Source organism: Plectropomus leopardus, chromosome 18 (genome assembly GCF_026936395.1).
Source record: "Plectropomus leopardus strain MGB_pleo_1.0 chromosome 18, ASM2693639v1, whole genome shotgun sequence".
Lineage (NCBI taxonomy): Eukaryota > Metazoa > Chordata > Actinopteri > Perciformes > Serranidae > Plectropomus > Plectropomus leopardus.
In genome coordinates, this window is record NC_142193.1 from 19873601 (window position 1) to 19900478 (window position 26878).

General features: G+C 38.2%; 1 protein-coding gene and 2 long non-coding RNA genes across 3 annotated transcripts in view; all 3 read right to left on the reverse strand.

Annotated features, from left to right (window-relative positions):
• Positions 1 to 373: 373 nt before the first annotated feature.
• Positions 374 to 4681, reverse strand: LOC148186483 (uncharacterized). Its single transcript, XR_015774866.1, has 3 exons — positions 4334 to 4681; positions 4009 to 4149; positions 374 to 1133 (listed from the first exon to the last, which is right to left on the reverse strand). It is a non-coding gene; the product is annotated as an uncharacterized LOC148186483 (long non-coding RNA).
• Positions 4682 to 9499: 4818 nt separating this feature from the next.
• Positions 9500 to 21783, reverse strand: LOC148186484 (uncharacterized). The gene is made up of 3 exons (XR_015774830.1): positions 20423 to 21783; positions 9718 to 9814; positions 9500 to 9618 (listed from the first exon to the last, which is right to left on the reverse strand). It is a non-coding gene; the product is annotated as an uncharacterized LOC148186484 (long non-coding RNA).
• A 490-nt stretch (positions 21784 to 22273) lies between these two features.
• The window catches only part of mosmoa (modulator of smoothened a), a 29742-nt gene continuing 25137 nt past the window's right edge, over positions 22274 to 26878 (reverse strand). Inside the window, exon 3 of the mRNA XM_042505503.2 lies at positions 22274 to 25784. Within this exon, the coding sequence (XP_042361437.1) occupies positions 25600 to 25784 (185 nt within the window). The 3' untranslated portion in view covers positions 22274 to 25599. The remainder of the gene's footprint in view (positions 25785 to 26878) is intronic.

The window sequence follows — 26878 nt, forward strand, 5'->3', positions numbered from 1 at the left end:
TGGTGGTTTGACTTTCCACCTATTAAAACTAACACTGTCAATTACAGTCCAAGGGAAATTTAAAACTGTGACACAAAATGAAAAAGACACAGAAGATTAAAGGCTTAATCAACAGTAGACAGGATACAAATCTAAAGGTATTCTTGGGGCAAATGGGCTTTTTAAGGCTTAGACATGTTAATATGTGCCCATGTGCTGTTTTTCAAGACATGACCTAACATAGCTTGTTCGCAAGGTTAATGTTTTTGAATCTCTTCTTTCTGTGAGCTCAGGCTGAAATATTATTCTGATAATATCCAAAACCAATTACTCAATAACTTCACTAATCACCCTCCGAACACAGCCCAGTCACCAGAGGAAAATATTGGCATCATAGTTTCTGCAGTTTTATTTCAACGTTTATAAGATTTGTAGCTCTGGTAAGAGTAAGAGTAATAATGTAAAAAAAAAAAATTAAAAAAAACTAACAATAGCAGTGTTTTTTCGTGCATAAACCTAACCAGATGATAAGCACAGCGTTGTTGAAATGTAAGGAAATAAAAGTTGCATTAAGTTGTATACGCTGCATAATAACGTGCAAATGTATCCACAGTTTGCAGAAACATCCAATAAATCAGAGCTCAGGCATCAAATGATATACCAGATGTATCTCTTGACATGACAACATGGCCAGGTAAACAGCAGCAGTCACTTCCTGAGCACAGTGTTTTTGGAGAGGACTGAAATAGACGTTTCATGTTTAATTTAGCAGACAGCAGACAGACTGCCAAACCTGAGCTGACAGTTAAATGTACTGCACGTAATTAAAGAGGGGGAAAAAAACTCTTAAGCACCTGCCAAATGACTGGAGCTCTGGAGAATGAAGGCAATTTGAAGATAAACTGCAATAATAAAAAAGGGGCTGAATTGTGGCACACGTTTTATGATGCACTTTGCTTTTTTTAAATAAAAGTACATTATGTGTTGATTTAATTGCACTCCTAGATTGTATTTACCCTCATTTGGGTTTAAGTAAACTCTGGCACTGCTGTCGTGCTGCAGTAGAGATCACTGTGAAGAAGTGTGTGTCCTTCTCTTTAGCATTTCCAGAAGAGACTTCTTCCCCTTGCAGTGGATAGGCATCATATCCAGCTCTGAAAAAGAAAATTAAAGTGCACATAAATGAAGACAGTTTTGGTAGGTTGACTGGATGACCACATCTTTTGTTTAACTAATGCAGATTTCCAGAAAATAATATGTAATGTGATGCAACTCAATTGAGAATTCACAGAGTCCTGGTAACACTGATGAAGGTAAACGATGCTGTGTCATCTGCAAACAAGATGTAACAGTGATTCTGATCTGCATGCTGTAGACAGTATCCATCTCTGAGGGACTCAAGTGTTTGTGCATCTAAGTAAAAATAACATTAAAACAGTACTTCACTGATTTAGTATTGTAACCCTAAAAAATCAATTTTCAGATGGGAAGACCAAAAAAACAGGTTTTCTAACTTTTTTCACATCAGTTATACAGTTGACCTATAAAAATGTGTAATATTACTTAATGTGTAATAAACATACTGAGGTCCCCTTTAATGCAGCGCCACTAGATTCTGTTTGATTTATGTCCTTAATCAGTCTGAGCTTGCTTTAATCTTGTATACATCAGCCAGCCGCCTCTCAATTCCTTTTAAAGTGAGATGACAAACAGAAAAGGAAAATTGGAAAAAAATATGTTTCTTCTGTTAATTTCTCTTTGCTCCAATTTCATGTTTTTCTGTAATTTAATGGACAATATTAAATCAGCCTAAATCATTTTTGTGACGTCAATGTTTGTTCTGCCTTCACTATTAAACTGTAGGAACACTATCAGATCAGCGCTAACCCACTGCTTTCTTTCCACTGCTGCTCGTTTGTTACTTCAGCACTCGGTGTGATAAAAGGATTGAGTTAGCCTTCCCCTCATTAAATGCTGTGGAGCAGACCCATGGATCACAGTCAGCAGGGAGCGCTCACCTCGTCTGACCTGCTGCAGCAGTGAGGGGAAGGAGAGCTGTGTTAACAGGGCAGACCTCCTGCGTCTATAACCGTGCCAAGCCTCCCCTCGAGGTGAAAACTGTGAGGACTGGAAACAGGATGGGCAACTTATTGTTCTTAGCCGCCAACGTTTGGCGGTGTGGAGGGCAACCTGAGCAGTGGTGCTGCAAACGGGTGGCCAAGGGGGCCACAGCCACCCTGATTCAATCGCCGCCTCCCTTGTGAAATAATTTGAGGCCTCTGTGTCATGTTTTTTAAACGTGACAGGCTTGTTTCCAGTAAATATTTTGTCCGTTAAAATTAATGTATGTTTTCAAATTAAAGCTGTATATTTGTCTTTTAACATAGAGGAACAACCAGCCTATTTGATAAACAATGACACATGACACATTAAAACAGGATTGTTGTGAAACTCAAAATGTTAACTGTACTGCCCCATCTGGCCACCACTATGAAAATTTTTGAGGGCACCTCTGGACCTAAGCCGCTGCAAATATACAAGACAAGATAAGGAAGCAGGAGAAATATGAGAAACATACTAGTATGGCTGCCTCTATATGAATATTTTTTATTATCAAGTGATCAGATTATTACTTTCTTGATTAACTGATTAATTATTTGTTCAAGAAAATATCAGATAATAGTGATCACAAGAAATGCTCCATCTGATCTCTCCGAATATCTTGTTTTGAATATCTTGTTTTGTCAGACCAGTTGCCCGAAAAGATATTCAGTTTCAAGGAAAAATAGCAAAAATTTTGGGCAATCACAGTTATCAATTTTTAAAAAGGTTTACCAATATAACTGTCTGTCTTTAACTAACTAAATCAGCTTTGATGCAAAGCATTAAAACTACCAATTAAGTTTTGTTTTATTATTATTATTACAACACAAATTGTCTTATTTTGTGAATGAGCCAGTATTTTATAAACAGCCTACTGTTCAGCAGTGGAAAATGACATTTATTGTATTTATGTATTTTTTTAATTTTGCACTTCTTCATTTTGTATGTAAGGCCAAAATGCAATGCATCAGTGATATTTCCTCCTTCTTACTCCAATGAATGCATTACAAACCAGCTTGTGCCAGCCCTTCCAGTGATAAAGAATAAGTTGAAATGCGGTATTTAATGTACTCGTATAATAAGCAGAGCAATAACCTGCACAATAACAGGTGATTTGACACAAGTGAACTGTAGGTTCACTCATTTCTTAAGGCCAGTGGTGTAATGTGATGAAGTAATAACACTTGGTTACAGTTCTTAAGTATTTTTTGAGAGTACCTGTAGTTCATGTGAGGTTTTATATTTCTGTCAACTTTCACTTTTAATCCGATACATTTCTCCTAAGCATTTTACTAACTTACAAAACAGAGAAGGAGGCGATGGTGGGAGGAGGGACCACACAGACAAGTGAAGGAATGAGAGGGAAGAAACGAATGGATTTTGTTCTATAAATCTTTCAAATCTTTCAAATTGCAAAAGCAAAAAAAAAATCTTTTTCTGCAAGTGTAATGTACGCTCCATTTTAGGGTGGTTCATGATAAAATAAACTTCATAATTCTCAAAATTTTGACCGCTTGTTTTTTTCCCCAGTTTTTACTTTTACTTTTAATACTGTTACTACACTTAATATCATAAAATTGCTGTTGATTCTTCAGTATAAGACTTGAATTCAAGTAATATTCTAATAGATTGCTTTAACTTCTGCCACAGTTATTTTCTAGTTAGATATTTGTGGCTTTTCCGTACTTTATCCACCACTGCTCAGGACTGAAATGTGTTTTAACACCACAAAATCCTGAAAAATATAAGTGCAATGCTACAAATCTGCTTTTTGAGAGAAAATAATATATCACAAAGTAAAGTCTTTATCTTCAATCCTGGTCCTATGGACCTATGCACTTTGACTCTCCATAGAAATGAGCAGGCAGCAGGGGGCACTACATGACAGCATTTGAACACACCATGAGCCTGAGCGCTGCAGATTACCATTAAGGGTCAAAGATGATGTTCTCTCAAATTCCAGGTCAGCTAGAGTCCGTACATCGTGATGAGTTGATAAAACGACGTCGGATCAGTTGCCTCTGGTAGTCTGCAGTCCTCAGGTAAAGGTGCAGATTCTGAATGCTTCTGATTCATTTGAACAGAAAAATGGACAAATGCAGAGAACAGAGATTCAGGTTCTTATGCACTTACACACGTTTATAAATCAACGAAACAAAGGCTGATGATGACTTATTGAATTCTATGATACTGATAAACTCAACTCTCATAAGGATGTTTCTGTACAAAAGACAAAGACAGAATTACATACTCCAAAATCCAGTGACACCTTCTGTGGGGATTCATGGCAGATGAGGTGAAAATACTTGGAGTGATGAATTAGGCAGAGGAAGCGTGTGAAGTCGGACACTTGACAGCTGAGAGCAGTTGAAGGAGCTCTTGAGGAGATATATTGAGGGAGAAACTGCAACGAAGAGCTGTCAAAAGCAGACAAAAAAAAAAACACTTTGCACACAGCAAACCTGCGCAACATGCACACTAGATGACAGGACCTCAGTCTCAGGTGGGTGGAAGGTTTTTTGAGGTAACAGAGCCAGTGTCATGGTGAAACCCAACCTGTCAGAAAGAGAGAAAAAAGTACACCTGACTGAAAAATAAGATACTGAAAGACAAACTAAATAATGTGCTACATAGAGACCTAGAAACATGTGACAAAATACGTTTAAACTGTACAAATGAACGGTCCAACACTCAGTGTCACGCTGTCACAGGCAAAGAAAAAATACACATAATTATGTCATCAAAAAATATTACACTCGTTAAGTGCATTTAAACTTGTCGAGATACAAAACAGAGCAATTACCCGACATCCTTGTTTTTAATACCCTTCAGTGAGAGTTATTGCACGAAAAAATGTGGATGTTGGCAGGTATATTTTTTGTTGAGATGAGTAAATGAAGCGGATTAGTCATCTCATTTCATGCTCATTTTAAGAAGCGGGAGCTCTGAGGTCACACTCCTGAAAAAAGCAGCCTGACGAGTTAATGCACTGAGAGGATTTTAAGCTAAATCAATTAGTTTGACTTTATGTATAACCTCTCCGAAATCACTTGTGTGATAAAGTGGGACACAGAGAGGAGGGAAGCTGCACAGTGAGAGGAGGATGAGATTTTTTTTTTTTTAAATGTATGAATGCATAAAATTAAGTTTTATCTGCTTTACGGAGACTCGAGCTATGATTAGACTTAAAGTAATTGTGTGTTGATGTTCAAGCTGTGTTTGGGCTCCAGCAGCGAGTGTCTGAACCTAAAGAATACAGAAACAAGAGGATCTGTAAAGATCAACCTAAGTTGAAATGCTTAAGCTACTGTGCCAACATGCTCACAAAGCGAGGGTGAAATGTTTATTATGTTCAGACTTAGATTTGACTTGAAAAATCAAAAAAGACTTGCAACTCAACCTGGATTTTAACACCAATGATTCATGACTTCTTCTTATGCTATTTAAAAAGTGTGCCATGAACCAATTCATTTCCTGATTTAACTAACATCAATGTTATTCATTCCCAGCAAGTCGAAACTTAATTCCCCAGATCCACTTTGTTTGAGCCAATGCGACAGCATGAACCAAGTTTCAGGAGAGAACCATGAAGAACTAACGTTATGATACTCTATGCCATGTTGGCAAAAATTACCAAAGATTAATTTGATGCCATACAAAACTATGAGATACACAAAAAATACAAAAACAAAAAGAAACAAACAAACAAAAAAGCGACTCAAAAAAAAACCAAAAAAAACATGCAGAATGTGAAACACGCGTGTTGAAAATTACTCTGTTGTTAAAATGGCATTACATTTAGTGAAGACCCCATTATCACTTGTTTAGGGCTTGACACTCAAAATTTAGGGATTGGGACTTGCCTGTCTTGACTTGTGACTTGATTTGGGACTTGTCAATACTGACTCGGGACTTGAGTGTGAAGGCTTGAGACTTACTTGCAAAACAATGACTTGGTCATAACGCTTCTAATAAGCTTTAAACACAAAGTAAATCTGAGGCTGATGGAAGCATTAAGTATTGAAAAAAAATGAAGCTGTGTGTGTAACTTCCTAAATTTAATGGCAATCTATTCAACTGTTGTTGAGAGATGTCAGTCTGGACCAAAGTGGTGGACCGACATACTGACAGGGTGACATTAGCATTAAGAAAAAAACAAGAATTACTCTGTTGCAATTATCATTCAAACACTAGAGGAACTAATGTGGGAGAAACTGTTAGAGTATCTGGGTTTCTACATTTACTCTGTTCATTAACTGACACACACACACACACACACACACACACACACACACACACACACACACACACACACAGTGGGAGAAACACAGGAGATATGTGTGAATAGAGGGTAAAAATAATTTCAAAAAGAGCTTTGGTATACTGCTGTCTTACCTGACCCAAAAAAAGGAATAAAGAGCAAACGTGCAGCATCAGGGCTGCAGACATGAGACAGGAGAAAATAAAAGACAGGAGAGGAAGTGCTCTCAGTGACCTTCAGTCAACCTAAAATGCAGGAAAGGAAATTACAATCAGCTGCCAGCCAAACTCTGACGGTGGGTGACGGGCAGTCAACCAGAAATTGCAACAAATTTTCTGTAAATACTCGAAAACAATGACACATGACTAACAGGATGAAGGCCAAATCTGGCCCCCGATAAGGGTGCCGGGTTGGCACCTCATTTTCTAATTTACTATGAAAGTAAAGTGATTCACAATGGGAAATGTTTTTGTACTTTTTGAGGTGTCACATGGCATAAAACGGCATCAAAATACTACTTGTTTATCAAAAAAGTTCCAGTGGAGGATCTGCTGCCCGACAGAGGTCCTAGCTAAGCCCTCAATGTCCTAAAATCCTAGGTATGTCCTGAAATCATAGAAACATCCTAAAATCCAAAAAATGTCCTAAAATCCTAGAAACATCTAAAAAATGTCTTAAAATCCAAGAAACATCCTAAAATCCAAGAAACATCCTAAAATCCAAGACATGTCCTAAAATCCCTAAAATATCCTAAAATCCAAGAAACATCCTAAAATCTTAAAAATTATCTAAAATCCTAGAAATGTCTTTAAATACTAGAAATGTCCTAAATCACATCCTAAAATCTAAGAAATGTCCCAAATCCCAAAAATGACCCCAAATCCAGGAAACATCTTGAACAACTAGAAAGCTAAAAAGGCATCTGTTCACTCTGGCCTTTAACTAGCTTTTACTTTCTAAACTTCATCTTTTTACACTTTAGACTGCTGCAATTCTTTTAAAAGTTGTATCTTATTGTAATTTATTATTTTTATGGTTTTGTCTTAAGATTAAATATTTTTAAATATTTTTTTTAAAACTGTTTTTAAATGTCCTTTTATGCTGACTTGCCTTGCTGGCCTGTTTTCTATTCATTCTGCTGCATTTTTTGTGTGAAAGGGGCTATATAAATAAAGCTTATTATTATTATTATTATTATTATTACTGCTGGAGTTCTGTAATTATTCGTAGTTTTCCTTTATCAGACATCACAGTAGAGAGGAACAGGAAGTGAGAGGATCGACGTGCAGGGGATTTCCCAGCTTTATCTGAACCTGAGACGTTTCAGTGATCTATCTGTACAGTTTTCTTTTTTCAATTTCTCCCAAATCAGTTGCATGTTTATATTTACTAAAAGTAGCTTTTGATGTCTGACAAGAACTGTTAAAACAATGTCAGAACAGCTGATGAATTTCAGCTGATTTGGCCGGCGTATGAAGCTTGCTTTCTTGCTTGTTGTCTCGCTGGGAGAGATAGAGGAGAAAGCAATCGAGGAAGTGACGGACTAGCCCATAATTCCTCAGAGGACGAAATTGGAAGCTTGGGACAAAGATGATGGCGGTACTGCTGCTTCAAGGACAGATAGGAAATGAAGGTGGGGGGGGGTCCTGCTGGTGTACCATCGACTGAATGTTTTCTCCGACCATAAAGGGCACGAAACCTGCTCCTCGTGGCTCGGTGACAAAGAATAGGAGGGCTATTTTATGAGAAAGCAACGAGGATCTCTGGATTTCATGTGAATTTGGCCTCATGCAGCAACAGTCTCTTAACTTTCTCTTAATTTTCTGGTAACAGGAAATATGACACAACTCCAGATGCACCAAACGCTCTTAATCATCCAAATCTGCTCTTATCCAGGCGTGTCACCGTAACAAGGTGCTAATAGGTTTTGGGTCAAAGGTTGAAATAAATTTCATAAATAAAAATAATTAAAAGGAAAATCAGCAAGTCCTCATACAGTATTTATGAGAACCTGGAAAAATGAGTTACACGGTTATAAAAATGGCCAATGAATTTTCTACTAAATCGACTAATTGTTTTAGCTGCGCTTGTATATTTTCATATTTTTGGTTTGTGTGCAATACATTTAACTTGTAAAGTAGTTCTCTAATATTAATAGTGGAGTAAAAAGTATAAGATTTCCCTCTGAAGTATAGTGTAGTGTAGTGGAAGTTGAAAGTAGCACGATAGTAAAATACTTAAGGAATGTGAAAGTCCTTCAGATTTGCACTTAAGTACAGTACTTGAGTAAATGTACTTCATTACATTCCAGCACTGGTTATCAGAGGGATACACAGTAACTAAAATTACAATAAGTGAAATTAAGTATGGTAGTATTTCTTCAGCTCTGAATGTTCATTCATATTAATCTATTAATATTAATAGATATTAATCTATCTATTAATCTAAAACTTCATTTAAATTTGATTAAATTACATTCATGATTTTTTTTAAAGATTATATTTTGGGGCTTTTATTGCCTTTTAATTGACAGGACAGTGTGAGTGTGAAGGGGGTAGAGAGAGAGGGGGAGACATGCAGCAAAGGGCTGAGGCTGGACTTGAACCTGCGGCTGCTGTGGTCAGGACACAGCCTCTGCACATGGGGCGCTGCTCTATCCACTGAGCCACCAGGCGCCCCATTCATGCATTTTTAAATACTTCCCAAATATAAAACTTATTTTTTTCTTGCACTGGGCAACAATTTGTGGCCTGTGAAAACAAGATGTTTTTCTCTAATCATGGTAAGAGTGCTCTCAACGACTCGTAACACTGTTTCTTACCTAAGAGGAGAGAAAAAAAAAGGAAAGCAATCCCAAAAATGGTTACTAAAAAAATAAGAACAAATCCTGGATAAAAGCAAAAATAAGAGGAATTTGTTTGTATACGGATTCTTACATGAGGCCCAATGTTAGGTCAGCTTCTTTCTGGCATTCAGCCTGATGTTTTGTCAAAATACTTTGCTCTCTTAATCACCATGAGTCAATATTTTGTAAAAACCCAACAGACGGCTCAACAGCAGAACAGATCATATTGTAGCAGAATCTGACAAACGGCTTTTACTCTGAGCCGCTCTTGTTAAGGTCAGAGGCTTGCAGGCGATCAATATTTGGCAGTTACCTTTTCATCCATCGCTCCGGAGCTCAATCAGCCCGAGCAGCTGCCCTGATGCACCTGATGGTGCAAGAGACGGAGAGGATGAACTGCTTCCTGCATTAACTCTGCATTTATCTGCAGCTACAACACAAGATATGAAATAATTAAAGAGAGGAAGAATTGCATGTGCTTTATAATTGCAGAGAAGGACAAGGAGAGGACAAAAAAGATTACAGTCACCTCCGTTATTATCACAATGACTGTGATGTCCTCCAGTCGCCCCTGACAGCGACCGTCAGTCTGGCTCAGCTCTGATCTCCATAACACACTGGCATCTCTACCGTTAAAAAAACACAAGAGAGATCTCATGAGTTGCAGTTTCTCTTTGAAGAGAAGCTGAAGCTCTACTCAGGAAAGAACCATATTAATCATTCATATCCACTGGTTAAAGAACAATAATATTTTCTTTGTGTATTCAGGGGTTACTGTTTGTGACACAGAGGTCTATTCATGAGAGCTGCTGCTGCAGTCCCAGCATGCACCGGTCCACAGTCGGTGACATTGTGGAGTGCTGCTGAAGAGGAGAGAATGATGAAAGAAAAGATGAGGGAAGTGTACACTGTAAAAAAAATATGTATTTTTTTACCTTTAAAAACAGAGTTAGCGTCCAGGCTGCCTTAAAATTTTAAATTGACTCGATTGAGAGGACAAATTGTATCATTACAACATTACCTCGACTTGTCTTCTCAAATTCAGCCAGCTTAAAATTTAAGGGCAGCCTGCACTAACTTTTTTAAGCAAAACATTTCTTACAGTGTAATAAAGAGAAACAGAGAAAGAGATTGTTTAGTGATGTACATGTTAACTGGGGAGCTGCAGGGAACTCGCCAAGTCGACGGTCAGCTGTTGGTCAATGTCGGACCATCAGCAAGCGTCTGTCGCACTAGTTTTTGCAGTGTGTCCCATGTGGATGTCCTGTGAACTATTTCTAGCTCTCTGAGTCTTCAGGGTTTTTCAGGATGATGACCAGCCCGCTCTCATTCAGAAACCATCACATACTGCCAATTTCACAGTGCTTCTGATGTAAGATTCGGACTCCAAAAGCAGCCTTTTGCATCTGCATGATACGTGTCTGGACAGCATCAGGTGAGAACGCGTCTGGACAGAGCCAGTCGCGGTGATATTTTATGCTGGCACCTGCAGCATCTGCATGATGCACGGATGAGTGACGTTACCTGCAAATACGGCCAATCAGAACCTGTTTCATGGGCATGATACGCGGCAGGACAGAGTCAGGTTGAAACGTTGCGGTAAACGACATAATATAACGAACACAAGGGTGCCTGTAATGCGGACAGATCCAAGAAACCCTGGACTTTCATGCGGGAGTGCTATTCACTTCCCGTATGAATGTGTTTTTTTTCTAAACCTTACCATGTGCCTCCTTCCCCTGTACCTAACCATCTGCGCCAGCATGTACGTTTGTTGCCTAAAAATAACCACATGCAGCAAAATCCCACGTTGTGCTTGTGCTGACATCAGAGTAGCAGCATCCCATAACCCAAAGAGCAGACGCAGAACGATTCCTAGAGCGTAATACGTAGACACGGAAGTCAAGTCAAGCAGCAAAGCAGTAAAATCGAGGACGTGGGATGAGAACGTGTTGCGACGGCTTGGGATGATGACAGCAGGCCAGCTAGATGGCCTGAGAGAGGTGACACTTCCCGCTGTTACTCACCCATCTAACCCCGGGCCTGACACAAACAGAGGACAGTCAGTCCACAGGCAAACATACTGCCCATGTTGTTTGTCTCTACTCGAACATGCACCTCATTTTATTTGAACTGAACTATTATGTAATGTTTTCAAAGCTCAACATTTTTGAAATGCAGCACACGAGAGACCCAGTCTATTCTCATCTCCTCTTGGTAGCGTTGTTGACGACGGACAAAGAAACAAGCTCCTCTGCTCAACAGGATACAGAAGCCTACATTATCATACGAGTGTGTCTTTGCACACACACACACACACACACACGAACCTCTCCAACGTGCACGCGTCTCCTCGCACAGGCACAGACTGTTCTCACATGTACCCACACATTCCCCAATGACTCATCTAAAATAACACAAGAGGCAAATCAAAATAGACATTAATACCCTCATGAAAATAAACGGCGGGGCCCAGCAGAAATAAACACTGGTCAGCGAGCTCAGTCTGTGGGCCGTGAGACTGCAGCGCCTGCAGCCTCCTCCTCCACCTCCTACTGTTACAACAACATACCAAACACATCCGCGTCCACTGGGAGCTCAGGAAGAAGTGACCGAGCAGCTTCTCAGGATACCACAAGGTTGTCTGATGAATAATGGGTGCTTTCACAGGGGCAAAGCGCTTGAAGGGATATGTGTCAGCAGTAATATCCGGGGCATGATGACTGACTGGAGATTTGACCGATTGGACTCTTGTGGGGTAAAGGTCAACAGCTTCATAGGAAGTATATCAAGGAGCGTAAGAGGAGGATTTAGTGTATTTAGAAAGCACACTGACATATGATTGTTTGATTCTAGTCTTGACCAACAGGTGTATATTTTGGTAGAGTTACTTCACAAATGAAGTTTTACAAGTTCTGACATCTACAGTATTAAACTGAAATATAAAATCGGATTCATGTCCAGTATCAAATTGTAATTTTTGCCAGCTATGTTCCAGTTGTCATCACTCAAAATATGATATAACATCATGAGGTGTTTGTGATTCACTTTCATGTTTTTCCTGGCACCGACACAAACCCAGAAAACCACATAACAACTTGGCAGATTCAGTATGCTAATGGTGGAGGAAGAAAAACTCTAATCTGTCAGACTGAGAAGCCTTTTGATCAACTGTTAGTTTGCAGTCAGTGAAGTATGTGGACAGACTGACTTTGTGACCTTTGACCTTACACCTGCTAATAACCGCAGAACTTAAATTGGTAACTGGATTAATTAGTTTTGGTCATATGTTTACTTCACTCACACACAAAAAAAAGCATTTCAATACTACAGATAATAATTTCAATCATTTCCAAATGCGAATACAGACAGTTCAGTTGTGCTGCAAAACGTCAGGATGTGATGTTGTAAACACACCAGTCACAGGTGCACTCTGGGAAAACTGCGGCAGCTGTGTTAGCGTCATATGACAGCAGACATGCGTGTGTGTGTGTGTCTGTGTGTGTGTGTCAGCAGCATCTGTTCTTACACTCGGGTACACCTAAGTGACAGCAGATGTCCTCTGCATTCCAGTGTTGATTGTGTGGCGTTAACTAACATGTGTTTGTGTTTTTCGGCACAGACGTCTGCTATTGTCAGAGATACGCGGTGACAGAGCAGAAGTCCAGCTGTTTGCCTGTTACCATCCCGAACATGACAGCAACATGCAGAGAGACAGTGGAGCAGATTTACCAGCAGAGCTAAAGAGCAAGACTGAGAGTTTAAAATTAAAGCAGCAGTAGTAGATTTTTTGGTCACTTGAGGACTGTGTGAGAAGCTGCAAATCATGTGCTATGTTTACTAATTTAAACTGGCACCACACTAGAGCATCATTTGGAAGATTTGAGGTACGGGGGGAGAGCAGACATTTGGACTTGCTGCAGAAGGAAAAATTCAGGATGTTGACCAAAGACTGTAAAGAAAATGGACGTAGCTACTGTGATGTCACCCTTTGGTTTGTGGCCTGCCGTCTGAAGCCGAGTTTGGCATTTCAGCTGTCACTATCTTTTTTTTTTTAAGAGCCAGAAGTGACTACATTTGGTCGAAAGGTTCGAACTGTGGGGGGCTAGAGGTGCTCATGACTCATAGACTTTAGCTGTGCCTCAAAGACACCCTGTCTCTCATATTGACGTCGCCTTCAAATATGTGTAACTTATGGTCTTAATAAACTCTAAACAATTGAGCTATGAAAGAATGTACTCCTTACAAAGTTGTCACAATATTGAAATTAGCTTTTAGCCTTCTTTCCAACCTATTTAGTCACTCTATTTAATTTTATTTTACTAAGTTTATTTTATTCTATTTTTAATGTAGTTATCTTTTTTCTCTATTTATGTATTTATTTTAATTATTTTTTCCATGGTCTACAGCTAAAAAATTAAAATTATAATTTTAAAAAATCAAACATAATTAATAAACTGTTCAAAAAGACATAGAAAAAAATAATTCCTGCCACACTGAAATCTATATTTAAAAGGTTTATTTCCATTATAATTCAATATGGCTAAAAAAAAAAAGATGCCTAAACACACATTCAGATATCAACTTCTTTAAAACAATGATGGTTCGGCTCACATTGCAATTGACGAGGTTGCATTAGTTTTTCTTGTATTATTGCTATTACTCTCCACAGACATCATTCTCCTGTCTCGTTCCTGTTTTTCCGGCCTCAACAGCAGATCTGCTGTGTGACGGATGCTGACAAGCAGCAGACATCCGTCTGGAAGGAAGCCTCCTCTGCTGGGCCTCTATCTCCCACCTACTGACCGATCAATACTGACGGCAGCTAAAGTTAGCACCAACAAAGCATCTCCGAGGCCTCAGACCAGCATGTCTCACATCACTTTGAATGCAGTGTGTATGTGTGTGTGTGTGTGTGTGTGTGTGTGCTGCACTTTTACTGCTTACACTGGCGCTTTTTCACAGCAGATACACAGTATGTGAGGCTGTGAAAGCTGTGTCCAATAAACCAGGTAAAATATATGAATATGAAAATGATTTAATGATATATTACAGTGATAATGGTGTGTACATTCAAACGTTTACCCTGAATTAACAGCAACATTTTTAAAGAGTGTTTTGACTGTGATTCATTTCTTTAATAACAGCATCTTGGTGGGGAGAAGCTCTGAATCTACAGGATATTTTAGAGTTAACATAAGCTTAAGAAACTTTCATGTTTTGTTCTCCGACATAAAATACGTCAGTAAATACCCCACTCACAAAACTATAGTAAACTAAATGGTGGCTAAATGAGACTACAGAATGTCATCTACCCAAATCTTGCTTAACACAGCTTTACATTTAGGCTTCAAAAATCCTGAAAAAGAGTATTTATTTATGAAGATGATCTTGCTGAAAAAAATGTGTAAGTATCATAAATGTTTGTTTACCACAGAACTTACTTTTTGCAATAATCTAAAATCCAATAGAAAAATCCCCCAGGCTTTTTTAAAAGAGAACCAGGGCAGCATTAGCTTACAAGTTGGTCTTTCTCATCAGTTACAAAAATGCAAACAGATACAGAGAAGGTAACTGACTTCTTTTTAGATATGAGAACCACAGCCCATTAACCAAATTACATAGCACTGAAAGTACACCGGGTTCTCTGTGAAAGTGATAGACGCCATTCTTCCTGTTGCTAGTGTAAGTTAGTGTACTATTAGATCTACTTTGAAAAATTAAATAACGTTGCTTAAAAAATTAATTACAAAAAAATCATGATACTTAAGTAGTAGAGGTCGACATTATCAGCCTGGAGAATTATCGGGGCCGATATTTGGCACTTTGCCGATTATCTGTATCAGCGTTTTATTTTAATGATAGATAGATAAAATGAATTAATGAAAAAGTGTGCGTATTACACTATACCCGGAGAGGCAGTCTGGAATAAAGTGTCAGCATGGAAAGAACTTTTACTTTGTAAAACCTCAGGGAGCTATTTTTATTCAATTAGGTGTTTTTATTGAAATTTTCACTGAACTTTTTTTTTTTTTTTAAAGTTGCCAGGAACTTTGTGTATATGATGTTGAAAGTTTCAGTTTTGATTAAACATTTGTTAAAGACATTTAAAGGAAGTTTTGTGTTATATTCCAAATTCTAAATATTGACAGAAAGACTTTTGTTTTTATCGATGGATCTCAGTAATAATCGGCATCAATACCCAATATCAGACAACCCCTATTAAGCAAATCAATTTTTTCCCACCCCATAGAGTGTGCAAAGGGTGTCTTGTAAGTAGATAGATAGATATAGATTTCATCATCAGGTCCTCAGGTGGGGCGCAGAAAGCTGGAGCAGCCTCTCACGAGAACAGATGGCGGCCATATTTCCATCTAAGTGCGCTTGGCAGCGTGCTGAGACGATAATCTATCTAAGCGGGCAGAAGGACGCCGCGCTGTAAACCATGAACACAGCGTTCATGGATGGAGCGACTGTACACATATTTGCAAAAGGGGGCCTGTAACATATAGAAAATGTGCTGCAGCTACATTTCCGCTGAGAATTTTCTGCTCCTTCCACCCACACAACTCATGTCACGTTAAGGCACCTGTCAGTGCCTGCGTCTCTGAACAGGGTTTCGTCTATCCTCAGTGTGATATGGCAGATTATGATATAGCCGTTTATATAATGAGATTTATTTGGGTAAATGTGCTTAACAAGAAATAATGATGCTGAGAAAAAAAAAGTTTCTTGCCAAATGATGCACAAAACTCAGCCATCAGACTAGTTCCGCTTCTTTTGTGATTCTCTTTTATCGTCTTTGAAAGCGAAAACAAAATTATACAAATTAGAGCAGAGAGTCCTCCGTTACATCGAGACATAACGGTTCAGCAGATGGCCGACTCTTTTTAAACGACAGACATTTCCACAATATTAGAAAGGGATCGTTGCTTGATGATGTCTCATTAAACATATTGAGTTCCCGGCGGTTAAGTGTAACATTTTCGCAGGAAAAATCAGCTAATAGAAGTCTTATTGCGACAGTTCATCAATATACAATGCAAACTTGATTAAATAAACCTAATTGTGTTCTGAGTAGTGAAACACTTCATGTCCAGTTTACATGTCGTATTATATGCATATTGCTGCAACATTCATTTAAATTCATGATAAAAATACTGTGGGGTTTTTTTTTTTATAGATGATCATCTACTTCATATTTAATGAGGCAGACTATGTGTTACTTTCCCGGCAAACCGACTGGTTACTTAGCATTTTTGAGGCTGGAGAAACGTCTCACCTCCATCTGGACAGAGAGAGCTGCTGTGGGATCTGTCAGTGTCGATCCGTCCTCCAATAACTCACTATTAAGCATCTGCTGCCGATCAGGGGGGTCCGACTAAATTAAGATGAGCGGTCTCATCTGTGAGTCCTCCTTCAAACAGTGACTCGTCCCCTCAGTACATATGCACTGTGAGAGAGGGTAACATATAAAATGGTGAACGTTTGGGTGAAAGCAAACACATAAAACAGTGTAGGAGAATCAAGCAGAACAAATATGGCAGACAAACGTCTTCATTTTGCTGCACTGAGCTCTGTTTAGATAAATAGGTGAATTTGAGAGGCATTTTGTAATGTTTCATACAGTTTAAGTGCCTTTAACCGCTTAATACATAAATACCTGAATGCCTTGTTAAAAGGCTAAATCTGAGTTGTTATTAAAGGGACAGTTCACCTCAAAATCAAAAAGATGTTTTACCTCTTATGTGTAATCCTAGATTGTTTTGGTGTGATACGTAATAATGAAACTAAATGGCACCCAGCTTGTGGTGCTCACAGTGCCAAAAAAAAGAAAAGAGAAAGAAAAAAGAAAAACTCAACAGCGATATCTCTTTACAGAAATCATTACACAAGATACCGAATTGCATTTTCTACCACCAGCAGTATCACTGCACAGAGGGAAACGTGCATCTTACATCTTGCACTGTCACAAGTATCTCATCCATGAGAGTCCATGAGTTTTACATATACAGTTATATTTATATACATATATAAATATAGTCTGCTGCTATATTAATGATGTGACTATTGTATGGAGCTTCTTTATTATTCTTACTTTCCTACCTTTTTTTCTAAATTTCTATTTCATATTAAAGACTCGTAACTTGTGGTACTTTATTTTTTTCTCTTGCCATGTTTATTGTGACCAAAAAAAAAAAAAAAAAACAGGGGCAAACTCCTAATTATGAAAACCTAATTGGCAATAAACCTCATACTGATGCCCCAACAGGTAAAACTTCGCAAAGTAGAATTTAAAGAAAAAAAGATTAAATTAAAATCCCAGGCAAAAGGGCCTTTGTGTGACAGTCGAGATGTAATATTCATAAGTGCATTTTTCTCTGTAGTTGTGCTGAAGTCCAGCAGCTGTCTTCAGAGAGCAGAGCGCTGTTTGAACTGATGTGATCCACTGAGCCAAAATACTGTGACCTTCTAAAATCCTAAATGGGAACACTGCTCATGCTCGGCTCCGCGCTGCAGGTCACAGCGAGGCTAATGGAGGTGCCGTCCTGAGAGGAGTCGAGCTGTCTCATCTCCAGCTGCACAGCGACAGTGAGAAAATGACAAGTAAATGAAACTGACCCGTCCAGCTGAAGGCGTGACAAACATGAATATGAAGACCTATTTATGGGAGACATGTGCTGAGAATTGCATGCTCTACCTCAGCTGCTGTCTGCGTGTTGGTGTAGGAATACTAAGTTTGGAGAGCATTGTTTGTGGAGAAATGAAGAGTGTGAATGTTAATTACGAAAACCCATAATCTGAAGTGCTAATGTTGCAGAAAAACAACTTAGATCAGGTTTTATGAGGCTAAAAGGAACAGTTTGGCATTTTGGGAAATGTTTCCTCCTCTAATTGCTAAGAGTTTGATGAGAAGATCAATACCACTCTCGTATTTGTATGGTAAATATGAAGCGACTGCCAACAGTGAGTTAGCACAGCTTAGCACAAAGACTGGAAACAGAGGGAAAAAGCTACCCTGGCTCTGTTTTAAAGAAACACTTAGTTTTGCTGTCCCCTTGAGGTTGTCAAAAGACTAATGGAGACTCCAGGAAGACACTGTGCATAGCCAAGAAATAGTGCAGTACATGAGGCCCAAGCGGCAACCTCCGAGGCGCAAAAATGAAGCCAGTGCAGAATTGCCGAAATAACTGCAGTTCACTGAATGACCACTGGAGGCTGGCTCCAAAACAGAGTAAACCCCCATACTCCCCCGTGTTAAAATTAACAACTTTACAGCAGAAACAAACATGTTTACAGCCTGGTACAAAAATCGTTTTTGTTCTCTACAGCTAATTTCTAGCTGTACACTACAAGGGGTGAATTTTCTTATAATTTACCTGTTTCCATTTTATTAAAGTCAAGAGTTACTTATATTTAACAGTAGAGGTCGACTTATATTGTTTTTTCAGGGGCTGATACTATAATATAACGATTATTAGTAGTTAATGAGACCGATAATTGATATTTGAAACTGATATCCATCAGCAATAAAAATAAAAATCTTTCTGTCAATATGGAGAATTTGAAATATAACAAACTCCAACAGAAAACATTTTTTAAATGCCTTCAGCAAATGTTCAATCAAAACTGAAACGTTCACCATCGTATACAGCAAGTTTCCACCGACCGTGCTTTTTTTCTCATAAAGTCAAGTGAAAATTTAAATTAAAAAATGATTAAATAAAAATAGCACCCTGCAGTTTTACAAAGTAAAAGTTCCCGCCATGCTGACACATTATTTGCACTTTTAAATTTATTAATTCTATTGATAAATAAAATGCCGATACAGATAATCAGCATAATGCCAAATATCAGCCCTAATAATCGGCCAGGCCAATAATCTGTTGACCTTTATTTAACTGCAGGGCCTCTAGAGTGACAGGCTGTGTGCAAGGCGTCGCTACAGTCTGTGAGTCAGATCCACCACTCGCTCCTCCACTCTATCGTCCAAATAAGCTCACTTCTGGTTCCAAAAAACCAAGATGGCGACGACCAAAATGTCAAACTCGAGGCATCAACACAGCAGTCCACAAACCAATAGGTGACGTAATGGTAGCTATGTCCATTGTTTATACAGTTAATAAAACCCCCTCATAATACCACAATGTGTTGTTTTTACACCTCAGTTCGTGCGCAAATACAAACAAAAACATACAAAAATAACATTTTAATTGGTAGGGGTGTAAATCACCAGTTTCATCACGATTTGATATGTCCATCAGGATATTTCAGGGTCCTGCAGCTTAAGACAAGGCAGATTAATGACTTTTTAGGGCTTTTTTAATGCCACTCGGAATTAAGTGTAAGAACAATATTCTAATAACCAAAACTGAAGAGGGACATTTTTAATTTTACCAAAATTTTTATTGTAACATAAAACTTTTTTTTGTCCAGTAAAAAAGTTTTATTATATTTTTCAAATGTTAAAAAAAAACTTTTAGTGTAAGACATGGAAGACAATGAACATATTATATTATCATAAAAGTATCATTTTGTATTACCATCTGTAGTGGGAGATATCTATCATTTCTGTCTGGTTTTCTGTGTGATTTTGTGTTTCTCAGTCTGTATGTGAGATTCCTCTGCTTGGACTCCCATTATGATGAGTTTAAGAAAAGGAGTTTATTGAATTGTTTGACAAAAAATAGATGTTACCAATCTTTCAATTTTGAAAGATTAATTGAAGTCAAGTCAATACTAATAAATACCTTATTTCAAAACTAATGAACTCAATACCATTAAAGACTTTTTAAGGATCTAAGGTACCTCTGTATTTGCTGATATCAAAAAGTCTGTCGCAAAACAATTTTTGTTTCTGTTTTTAAATACAGGTTAACGAGAGTTTAATAAGTGTAAGTTCATATAAAAACGGGGTTAACCTTCTGGAAGCAATGTTTTCATTTTACCCCAAACCATAACCTTTTTCCCTAAAATTTAATTTAGTTCAGGCTTATCAAGTGCTGAATGAAAACTTCTCCCAACAGCCATAAAACATGGATTATCAATAAGACCATTTAGCAGAAATATGAAATTTGGCTCAATAATATCTAAGATTCACGGACAAAACAGCTGCTTTTTGCTAATCACAAAGTTTTGGTTTAAGCACTTTAACACTGCGTAGATTAGCATAGCGGCTAGCATGAGTTTAGCTCGACAGTTTACATAAATTATTTACACTTTTTGTTACTCACCGCTGGTTAAAGTCGCTGGTTAAACTCCTGTCAGAGCACCACGGTTGAATTTCAGCCAGCATGCGGGTTTTTGCAGCCTAACATTGTTGCAAACGAGCGGCTAACGCTGCTGCTACAAGTTAGCATAGAGAGATACCGTCCAGACAGGTGAGTCATCATTAATCCCATAACGTCGTTGTTTACATCTGACACGTGTTATTTTCTCCGAAGTCCAAAATATTTCCACATTGCTGATTTATTCCCGAGTAAAGTAGCGTTATCCTCATCGTCTGTGTTTTTGTGTTTTGCCATTAACTGCCCCATGGATCTATTATAAATCTGCCCGCCCGGTGTTTGACGGTAAAAAAGAATTTCAAAATAAAGGTACTTCCTGAACGTCATGCCATGAATTGGTTTTTATTTTGCATAAACTGACCACTGAATGATATACTGATTTAGATCGACAAACCTTTGTGAATTAGTGAGATTTAGAGGTGCTGTTAGACAGATTTTTTTTAAACTAAATCAACTTTTTTAATGCAATTTATGTTGCTGTTAGACCGCGCTGTTAATACAGGTGCATACCTCCCTTTGTGTGCAACAAGTGGGAGAGCAAACCATTTTTTGACCACAATGAAAATTTAAGATTTTGATTTTTGGAACAAATATGGATTAAAGCAGAGTATTTTGTTGGATTAACACTTTTTAATTTTGGAAATGATTACAATTATATTATTACTTTTGGACTTTATGGGAATCACCTATCAGTTATTTGGACTGCATGAGTTGAAAATAGTTTTATGGAGTCCTGGAATGCAACTGCATTTACTCAAGTGCTGTACTTTGGAAGTACAAATTTGAGGTACTTGAACTTTACTTGAGTCTTTTTTTTCTTTTCATGCCAATTTACTTCTTCTCCACAACATTCCGTGGGAAATATTGTGCTTTTTACTTCACTACCCTTATCTGACAGTTTTAGTTACTAGTTACTTAACAAAAAATAGATTATTGTAAAAAATAAAATTAAAAAACAACACGAGAAATGGTCATAAAGTATGTTTTGTTATACATTAAACTACACAATAGTTTCTAAAACTAAAGCTGAAACTATTATTCAGTTTATCAATTTATTTAATAAGCATGTTTTTTGTTGTTTTGTTCTATTAAGTTGTCATTTCCTAATTTATTTTGAATAATTTTGAATTTCTGAATAATTTTGAATTTCTGAATTTCTTCTTTTGAATAATTTTTGAATTTCAAATTTAAATTCTTGAAAAACAACATAATTGAAGGTTAATCAAAACCAATGCCAGAAGCCACCAACATGCTATTTCTTTCAATAGCAAATCTTTTTCCGCAATATGCAGGGTCAACATAAAGGCTGCAACTGCTGCAAGTCCTCTGGAAACACTTGTCCAGTGTAAAACCTCGTGATGCACATTATCACTCATGTTAGAAACTAAAATGTGAAGGAAAACATTTACAGTGCAAATAAAAAACCTAAGAATGACTAATTTAATCCAAAGATTTAGCCTAGACAATATCATTCCAAAAATAGATTTCAAGGCCACTTAACAGCATTTAACAGATGCACTCTGGGAACACAGATAGCCCTTCTACTGATGCATCCCGGGTGGCTGCCCTTGAAGCAGGCTTGTGTCTGTTTTTCCAGATTTAATGAAGTAGAAGGACATTTGGGTCACATCCTGCAGAAATTGCATGTTGATTTTAAGATTAATAGGATTTGGAGAGTCCTCTGATTAGATTATCAGCTCTGTTTTGTCTGTCATCCCAGCTGCTGATTAGATTCACACTTCACATCCCCTTAAAAAAGCACAATTAATCATAAAGACTGTGTCAGAGTCACACACACCCATTTTTCCTCTTTTTATTCAGTGATAAATAATTTCCTATGATCATAGGCTTTATGTGAAGACATCCGATCAAGGCAAGAGACAAATTAGAGGGCACACATTGCCACCATTAGAAAATAATAGCAGAAACAAAAACAATGAGGTAAGAAGTTCTCTTTTTTTATACATTTGTGGTGCTTCTATTTCTGTTACCTATACTGTTGAACGCACAGTGCTTCCTAATACAGAAATCCTGCCTTTTGTGTGTCTGTACATTATTAAACAAAAACAGGTCATGGCACAATACTGAACCAACCAAGACAGGGAGGGCACTGCAGAGTGTAGTTAGCAGTATACATCATCAGACCGAGAGGGAGAAAAGCTGAGCAGGAAACAGAAATACAAAACAAAAAACTCTAAGACTTTGCGACTGAGCTCTGTGATTGCATTAACACACACACAAACACACACACACTTTGCAGGAGAGATTTAATGTCAGTAGGTTGTTGCGTGTAAACATGTAAAGTACAAGCTTATTTATGCTTTTTTCCTATATATAAAATTAATCTGCAACAGTTTTGCTAATGGACTGTAAATCTGTGGGATATGAACTGGTTTGATGACAACTGAAATTAATTAAGCTGAGGGATGGCTGTGTTAAGGTCAGCTGTAAAAAAAATAATAATAATAATAATTTCTGAGATGGAAAGTTTTTGACTTCACAATATTTTGAACAATAAGTTTAAAAAAAATGAGGTGAACAAATACACAATTTGGTGCTTTGTAGAGACCAGAGGTTTTAAATAATCATTACAGGTGACCATTGTAATTAACTGTCCATAAAACATAGGAATCTTTTCAACTCAAGAACTTGCCTTTTAAGTTTTCTTTTGTATCTAAGTAATCCAGTGATAGTTGTCTGCATATCTATAGGTACATTGCAAAAACAAATAAAAAATACAGTAGCACTCAATTATTTTTTTAGCTCTGCATAAGTTTCTGCCTCCATGGCAACATAATACTTTCTGTTTACATCCTTTACAATGTGTCCTTACTAAATGTGATGCGAGCATTAGCGACTAAATCAGTTTGAATGCACTGTTTTATTTTGGAATGTCCCAACTGTCCAACTGTGACGTGGCGTGCGCTTTTCTATTGTATTGCTGTCGCCCGCTTTGAAAGTGCCGCAGTGGACGAGGAACGGCTCATTCACGGGTTTGACATGAGGAGTTTTCAAAACTATAGCTTTTCATTTCATTACAAAAACCTCAATAAGATGACATCTGGCTAGACGGACCATGATATTTTGGGTAAACAAAGACATTGACGTGGCATACTGATGCTAGATAGCTAATGAGCTCTGTGCAGCTAAATTTAGCAGATTGATTGACAGGTTGATATCGTTATATTATTTATTAGTTGAAATCGGTTGTTACAAGCTTGCGTAAGCAAAAGTTTTTGTTGAACAGAAAGAAGATATGATCGGATTTTGGTAAAAGAATGTGAAGAAATTGATTTCTTTGTTACTTCATATACTGTTACACAGGTGCAAAAAATATTTGGCAATGTGATCTAAAAAGGCTTACAAAGGCATTTTTTTCCATCTCAAGATGAGAGCAGGATTATGCTCAATCTGCAAAAAACCTTGGACACAACCTTGTTTGAGGAAAGACAGCTGAAATGTTTTGGTGAGTAAAGCAGGTGTTAAGGGGAAGAGCTGTGCGGCGTGTTTTACTTTTGAGGGTCATACACTGATCTGGACATCGCCGTGTCTGGGTTCTCCAAGTTAAAAGCATTTTTTTTTGACAAAATAAGCAATTTAAAGACACCACCTTTGGCTCTAAGAATTCTAATGGGTAACTTTTCACTATTATCTGCAAAGCCCTAATAAATGGATGCAGATTATTGTTGGCTGTGTGTGTGTGTATGTGTGTGTGTGTGTGTTTGACAATCACTCGAGAGCAGCACACTGAGGCGCAGCCCCACTCATGGACCTGACCTGCAGTCCTTGTGCCTCCACTGTTGCACAAAACAAAAACTGCTCCTGGCTCGCTTCTTTCCTGTCCAACGTTAAAGGAGAATACCACCAATTGTCAGCATTCACATGTTATTTTTTTACACCTTAATGTGACTTCAGCTTCTATTTATAAAAAGTCATTAGTGTCTGCTATGATTATCAATATACAAATTCATTGAGACCCCTCGAGAATGTAACACCACAGTGATGTAACACCTTTGAAAAAATACTTTGAGAAGGCCACTGTGCTTGTGGCAACATAACTATTACTACAAATACAAGAAGTGAGATTATGTTCAGATTTATACTCTAAATTCACAGTTTTCTAGTTATTGGCAAAAGATGTGTATCAGTGTCATGGGTTTAGCTTAGCAAGATAGCTCACTAATACTCTGTTGCTGTCCATATAAATAGCATAATGCATCTTCTTACATTGAGTGGCATTCTCCTTTATGGTTCTTGACCTCCTGTTCTGCTGCGCAGGGAGGTCACCCCTCGCTGCTACCTGCTCTTGAGCAGCTGGTCAGAGGCGGCACACCTGCACCTTCCTCTCGTCCACGGCAGCCCGTGAGCTGGCCGAGACAGCTGTGCACACAGCTGCTCTCCCCAGCCACACACCTGGGGCCTCGTGAAGTGACAGGAGAGAATAAACCCTGCTCTAAAGCCAAGCTGGCAGAAAACCTCCCAGTTCCCTCAAGGATTCAGTTCAGTGAACCTCAATTACACTCAAGCTACTTCAGTGGAAAGGCGGCGAGGGGGGGTGGAAGGAAAAAATAACAACAAAAAAGAACACAAAATATACAACAACAGAAAAACACACAACTGAAATTTCTAAGAGAAGCCAAAAATAGCAACAGGAGCAGTCGTGACGGCGCAGATGTGTGCTGAGGGCGGTGCAGCGGGCGGCTGGGGGTCAAGTCGAGGAGCAGCTGCAGTGGTCCTCAAGAAATGTGCGCCAGCATTGTGGCTGCAGTTGCCATGACAGCAGCACATTAAGCACCCTTTTCCAACAGAACAACAACAGAGACGGTCGTATTTTAAATCAACAGTGGCAGGGTGCTGCGACAGCCTCGGCTGCCCTTTCTCTCACTCCTCCACCCCCCGTTTGTGCCCACTTTCCCCCTTTTAGTGTTTTGTTCGTTTTCATTTTTCAGTCATTAGGTACTCTGTGGTGCTGCGGTCCCTTGACACATAATCAAAGACTCCCCTGTTTCAGGCTTTGGGCCAGAGTTTGTTGTTTTTGATTTTCAGTCATTGTGTGTTTTTGTAAATCCCATAAAATTTTCAGAGCCTCTTGCGTCAGTCCAGAGGCGGGCACGGTCGAGTCCTCAGCCCGGGAGGCAAACTTTGCCTGCAAACAGAAGTCCCACTATGGTGAAGAAGATGGAGAGGACAAACAGCACGTACGAGGAGCCAACCACTGTGTTGTTGGGCAGCTTGTACGGCTGGCCTCCCACCTCGTTGATATAGAAGCCTATTGGGAAGATGAGCGCCGCCATGCAGAAGAGGATCACTGGAAGGAAGGAGGAAGAGAAAAAAATATTAGTTCACTGTACACTTAAATAACACATCCAATGATTCCTATGATCACCCAATTTTACAATAGTTTTTCATTTATGTAAAGCCAAACTCAGTGTCATTCGGGGCCGGACTCAAGTGACTGACACTCATAAGGTTTGAGAAATGAATAAAAGATTGGACACAAAAAGCTTTAGGCTTTGTTCTCCACACTAGATGCAGAAAATTAAGTATGAACTCACTCAACTTGAGCAGGAAGCATAGGCTGCGCAAAGTGAATTCAATTTTAGCAAGTTCATTAGCGACACACAATAGTGCCTTTCAAAAGGCTCTGAAGGAGCAATCACGCAAAGCAGACTCATAGCATGCACCATGATCATGTTTTTTAGGAAGCTGTGAGAAATACTCTCAGTCTTACACACTGTGGCAAAAATGTTTATGTTAATATTTCAACGCTTCATTTAAAGAGAGGTTACATGTCAAACATTGAACACTGTTCCGACAAATATAATAGCAGAATATCACGCAACAATCTGAGAGGCTCAGCCAAATCCAAATTTGGCAGTACATCTTTTTTTTCCCAGACTGCAGAAATAAAAGACTCATTGACCATTTCACAACAATGTCTTCATTAAAAGAGGAGACAAAGAGAGCAGCTGCATCCATGTCTTCACTTGGCATAGATAATAATAGATCATCAAATTTAAATATCACCCTTTTAATGATGTTGAAATGCCGATGTTTCTTGTCCACCTCTACTCACAACTAACAAATAATGTGGGGCTGTAACAGTGTGAGATTTTTATGGCATGATAACTGTCATAAAAATATAATGGTTTGACAGTATCCTGGTATTATACAATTATTATTGTTATTAGCAGATATAATTTCCCTTAAATGAATTAAAACAAACTTTTTTGCTAGTTGAATAAATGCTTTATTATAACTAAAACTTGAACATATTTTTTTTTAATTGAACTATGTGTAAAAAGTCTGATCAGCAGTTGAGGAAATGAGGAGATGTGTGCATGCTGGTGAGATTCTCCGCCCTCTTGTTGTTGTTTTTTTCCCAGTATTATACAATAGATA